Raw genomic sequence first — 6,005 nt, 5'->3', positions numbered from 1 at the left:
CAAGAGTGGGAATGGATATCATCATTTGAGAGTGGGCGCTAGAACAGAGGTAAGGGTTTAATGATTGTAACCATTCCTAGGAAGACCATAGCGGAGGTGAAACAGAGTGGTTTGGCGACAGGATTGAAGTAAAGTGAGCTATGGCGTGGTCGCTCATTTCACATGGATCCAGTAATAAGTCACCAGATTCCAGGAGGAAAGACCGGATGGTGTTGTAACTTGCTCTAGCCTGACAAATTTTTTGGAAGTAAGAGGTATTGAGATCTCCCTCCTTGAGCCAATTCACTCGTGATTTCTGCTTGAAGTAACTTTCCTCAATGTCCCTCAGAAACGTCCATTTGTCGTGGAGGTCCTTTTCAAGCTGGAAAGTTTGTTGTGATGGTTGATTTAAGGCCTGTACCTGCACATCTTGCAACAAACGGTTAGTTTCACTCACTCGCTCTTGTATTTTTGAAAAATTCTCTCGATTTATGGTTTTTAGGTCTCCCTTAATGGTCTTTTGCTTCCAGCAGAGATCAGTAAGATTGAGAGCAAAGCTTCCTGCCTGAGTCCAAGCTTCATGTACCAGCTGGAGGAAGTTAGGGTGTTTAGTGAGGTAGTTAAAGAACTTGAAAGGGCGGGTGCCTGCTTTGGGGAGTTGATACGCGAGGTCAACTAGGCTTGGGCAATGGTCTGATGGTAGAGGGGGAAGGAAAGTAACAACGCTATCTGGAAAGAGGGTGATCCAGTGGTTGTTGACAAGGACACGGTCAAGCTTCTTGGCAATGGGGTTAGAGGGCTGGTTGTTGCTCCAAGAAAAAAGAGGGCCTTGGAAACGAAGGTCAAATAGGTCCATTTGAGACAGACAGTCTTTCAGCTCCGACATTGGTGGGGACAGGCTGTTGACTGAGGGAGAAGAATGCTCATTGTGATGAATGATCTGGTTGAAGTCTCCTCCAACAATCCAAGGACAGGTGTCAAGAGAGAAAGACTGCTGAATACGTAAGAGCTCAACCCAGAGGTTAGTTCTTTCTTCCCTTAAATTTGAAGCATAGACCGATGTATAGACAAACTGAAGTTTATTGGCAATATTGACTTCACAAGTTAAGGATTGTCTTGACTGATGCAACACTCTTACCAACGCAGGGTCCTTCCAGATAACGATGATGCGACCATCCTCATCAGACGAGTGGTTCGTAGTATAGTTCCATCCAGGGCAAACCGATGTCATTACTCGGTTCAGATTAAGTTCTTTTACATGTGTTTCCAAAATAGCTCCAAAAAGCGGCTGGTAACTCCGAAGCCAACTACTAAAAGGCTTATGCTTATCCGGATCATTTAAACCTCAGATATTCCAAAAAAAGTGTTTAGTATTCATTAATTACAAGTACGAGGCACACCTGATGGGTGTGATGTTTCCAACAGTAGCTTAGTCATAGGGGGAATAGAGATGGTATAGGGGTTAGTGGCTGAGGACAAAAGAGGGTTAGTGGACAAAAGAGGGTTGGTGGCTGGGGGTAAAAGAGGGGGGGGGAATGCGTAGGGCTAATAAGGGACGGGTGAGAACGAGAGCGCTTCAGGGATTGAGGTGGTTGTTTATCTGGTGGAGGAGAGAAGGGGTAAGGGAGTCCGGAGGGTGTAGTGATTGCAGGGAGGCCAATAATCATAGGGAGGTTAAGAGATGGGTCTGGTGCTTTTGCTGGCAACATGCTCGGAGCAACTAAGGGTTTGGTATGTATGGGAGCTTGGGGCGAAGAGGGCAAAGAGGGAAGAAGGTTTGGACCTATAGGAGGTTGGATGGAGGTTTGAGTAGCAGCAGGGGCTGTAGTTGGTTCCGGGATGGGAACAGTAGTTGGGTCCAACGACAGGGGAGCAAAGGAGTTGGAGGGGGGGGGGCACTCTCAGTGGCACGACTGTTGTTCTTGCCAGTAATTTTATTCTTGCGTGTATTATCCTTTGTGCGCATAGAGGAGGAAGCATTAGTAGGAGCTGCTATAACTAGTGAAGTGGAAGCATCCGTCGTCACCCGCTTCTCTAGTCGGATAGAGTTAGCTTTAGTTGTAGGCGGAGCACAAGGTGGGGGAGGTAGTTGAAGACAGTTCTTAGCAGTGTGTCCTATTTCATGGCAATGAGAACACGAGGGAGGAAGCCAAGGATAAGTGATGGCAACTTCTACGACTTCACCATTATCCCTAGTGTATTCAACAACATCAGGTAATTTTTTAGTAAGGTCGACCACGACTTTGGCATGGGACACTTTGAGGCTGACTAGATTGATGGTAAAGTCATCCGTCTCTTTTGGTTCTCCCACTAACCCAGCTACAATGCTTATGCCCTCTATTGTTCTCAGGTCCAAGGGGACGTCATGCAAGTGGATCCAAAGAGGAATGGAGTCTAACGGTGGAGTAGCAGAGGAGTAATGAGGGGCCCAAGGAGCAGTTTGGAACATGGAGTCACCAATATACCAAATGCCTTTCTCTAGAACTTTTTCCCTGATGAACTCATTAGGTATTCTGACTAAAACCGAATTAGACAGATGATTCACATGGATTTCAAGCCGGCGCCCTTTTCCCCACATATGGTTTAGAACACTTTGGATTTGGTGAAATAGAGGGGGTCTACCATTGAAGACACAGATGATGAAATCCTTATGGGCCTCTGCTCCTTTCAGGAAAACCGACTCAGGGATGTGGGTAGTGGGACGACCAGTAGCTGTGTAAGACACTGGGGTCAATCGCTTAAGTTTCTTGTCAGCTGTTCTGCGGAGTTTGTCAACAAGTGTTGAGGCGCCCGACTGAGTGGCGACAGTAGGGATTTGGGGCAGCCCTGATTCAGGCGAAGGGGTACCAGTTCGAGGTAGAGGTTGTTCAGGGGGAGCAGCATTGTGTGGCACAGGTGGGTTTGGGGGTTGGTTGGAGGGGGTGGGTGTGGTTTGTTGGGGTGTAGCAGTGGGGCGAGTAGTAGCTTTGTTTGTGAGTAAAGGGGATGTGGATTTGGGGGTGAGGACAGTGAATTTCTCATTCTCAGTAATTTGGTTGGGAGCAGTGTGTTGAGTTTGAACAGTAGCATCAGATCTAGGGTTAGATCGAGGCAGATTAGCAATTGAGTCTTCAACTGGTTGCATCACAACATCGGTAGTGATTTGGGAGGCAGAGGACGCTCCCAGTGCAGAGGAAACTTTCGAAACCGGCCTTTGAGGATTAGCAGTAGGCGAGAGAAGTTTCGACTTGTGGCTCGAAGCAAGAGAAGAGGACAATGGAGGGAAGTTGGAGAGGGTACAAGAGGGTGAATGGTCTGGAGGGTCAGGGGGAACGGGTGGTGGGGAAGGTGGGGGCAGACTACCACCAGCGGTGGGAGGCTTGGGACTCAGGGCGGAAGCACGACCAACAGGGAACCAGCGGTTCTCCATCTTTCGCAACAGGAAACCAGGGTATTAGTTCCTACATTAAAATTTGTATATACATAAAAACAAAAAAAGTGTGAAAACAAAGAAGTGTGAAACAAAGAGGTGTGAAAACTAACAAGTGCAAACATTGAAAGCTAGGGGTACGAGAAGAAACCCAATTTTTGGATCAAAACATTGCAACTTTCTATAAACAAAGAGGTATAAAACAAAAATTTGTGAAAACTAACGGGTGCCAACATGGAAAGCTGGGGGTGCGACAAAGAAACATAATTTTTGGATCGAAACTTTGCAAATTTTGAGATCATTAACAAAAAGTGAGATCATTAATAATATTCAAAGAACAAAATTTTTTCTTTCAAAGTCCATAAAATTCTGTACATATATAAAAACAAAAAAGTGTGAAAACAAAGAGGTGTGAAACAAAAAGATGTGAATACTAACAAGTGCGAAAACTAACAAGTACAAACATTGAAAGGTAGGGGTACGACCTAGAAACACAATTGTTGGATCAAAACATTGTAAATTTTTATAAACAAAGAGGTGTAAAACAAAAAGGTGTGAAAACTGATATGTCCCAACATGGAAAGCTGGGTGTGCGAAGAAGAAACACAATTGTTAGATCGAAACTTTGCAATTTTTGAGATCATTAACAAAGGGTGAGATCATTAATAATACTCAAAGGAAAAAAAAACTCTTTTCAAAGTCCTTACAAATTTGTATATAAATAGAAACAAAAAAGTGTGAAAACAAAGAGGAGTGAAACAAAAAGGTGCGAAAACTAACAAGTGCAAACATTGAAAGCTAGGGGTACGACGAAGAAACACAATTGTTGGATTAAAACATTGCAACTTTATATAAACCAAAAGGTGTAAAACAAAAAGATGTGAAAACTAACGGGTGCCAACATGGAGAACTGGGGGTGCAACGAAGAAACACAATTGTTGGATCGAAATTTTGCAAATTTTAAGATCATTAACAAATAATGAGAACATTAATAATACTCAAAGAACAAAATATTTTCAAAGTCCATAAAAATTTGTATATATATAAAAAGAAAGAGGTGTGAAACAAAATGGTGTGAAACAAAAAAGTGCAAAAACTAACAAGTGCAAACATTGAAAGCTAGGGGTACGACAAAGAAACACAATTGTTGGGTCAAAACATTGCAACTTTATATAAACAAAGATGTGTAAAACAAAAATGTGTGAAAACTAACGGGTGCCAACATGGAAAGCTGGGGGTGCGACGAAGAAACACAATTGTTGGATCAAAACTTTGCAAATATTGATAATACTCAAAGAACAAAAACTCTTTTTAAAGTCTATAAAAATCTGTATATAAATATAAACAAAAAGGTGTGAAAACAAAGAGGTGTGAAACAAAAATGTGTGAAACAAAAAGGTGCGAAAACTAACAAGTGCTAACATGGAAAGTTCGGGGAGCGATGAAAAAGCACAATTGTTGGATTGAAACTTTGCAACTTTTGAGATCATTAACAAATGGTGAGATCATTAATAATATAATACTCAAAGAACAAAAACTCTTTTCAAAGTTCAAAAAAATCTGTGTATAATATATATATATATATATAAAAACAAAAAGGTGTGAAAACAGAGAGGTGTGAAATGAGGGTACGACGAAGAAACACGATTATTGGTAAAAAAGACTTGCAACTGTTGGGATCAGTAATTATTCTAAACCGTTAGATGAGATATTAGAAACAATCTCATCCATTAGATTAAAGTTGACCCCCAAAAGTAGGTTTGTTATTGGATCAAAACATTGCAATTTTATATAAACTAAAAAGGTGCAAAATAAAAAGGTGTGAAACCTAACGGGTGCCAAACATAGAAAATTGGGGGTGCGACGAAGAAACACAATTGTTGGATCAAAACTTTGCAACTTTTGAGATCATTAACAAAGGGTGACATCATTAATAATATAAGACTCAAAGAATAAAAACTTTTTTCAAAGTTCATAAAAATCTGTATATATATAAACAAAGAGATGTGAAACAAAAAAGTGTAAAAATTAAATGATGCGATTTTTAAAAGATGGGGTACGACGAAGAAACACGATTATTGAAAAAAACTTGCAACTGTTGGGATCATCAATAACTCTAGACTGTTAGATGAGATAGTAAAAACAATCTCACCCATTAGATTAAAGTTGACCCCTAAAAGTGGGTTTGCTATTATATATAGATAATAATAAATGTTAAAAATATTTAATAGTCAAACAAAAGGTGAGATACTAAAACGATTAAGACGCAATATTTAATTGTGACTGTTTGTATTCTTACAAATCGGAATCCACTTTTCGTTTTCAATAACAGAGAAGAAACAGGAAAAACCCCTAATTTGAGAAAATCATGAGATTTCGATAAAATTGCTGATCTTCTTCCCGGAAGAACTAATTGGCGTATACACGCCAAGGTCTTACATTCTTGGAGTATCAGCGAGTTCTTTACAAAAAGAGTACTGCTTCTTGTGGATGTAGAGGTTAGCGTCGTTAATTGAACATCATTCTTACTTAAATTTCAATTTTTAACAGTTCTTATATATATATGACTTCTTACACAATTGTTATTAAACTGTGAAGGGTAACACAATCGAAGCTA

General features: G+C 40.6%; 1 protein-coding gene across 1 annotated transcript; it reads right to left on the bottom strand.

The window, feature by feature from the left end:
- LOC104728643 lies at positions 77 to 1,210 on the bottom strand. Its single transcript, XM_010447598.1, has one exon. It carries the CDS (start codon positions 1,208 to 1,210, stop codon positions 77 to 79), a length of 1,134 nt encoding a protein of 377 aa, XP_010445900.1.

This window comes from Camelina sativa, chromosome 11, assembly GCF_000633955.1.
Source record: "Camelina sativa cultivar DH55 chromosome 11, Cs, whole genome shotgun sequence".
NCBI lineage: Eukaryota > Viridiplantae > Streptophyta > Magnoliopsida > Brassicales > Brassicaceae > Camelina > Camelina sativa.
The sequence above is the reverse complement of the archived record's forward strand: the minus strand, read 5'-3'. Positions and strand labels throughout refer to the sequence as shown.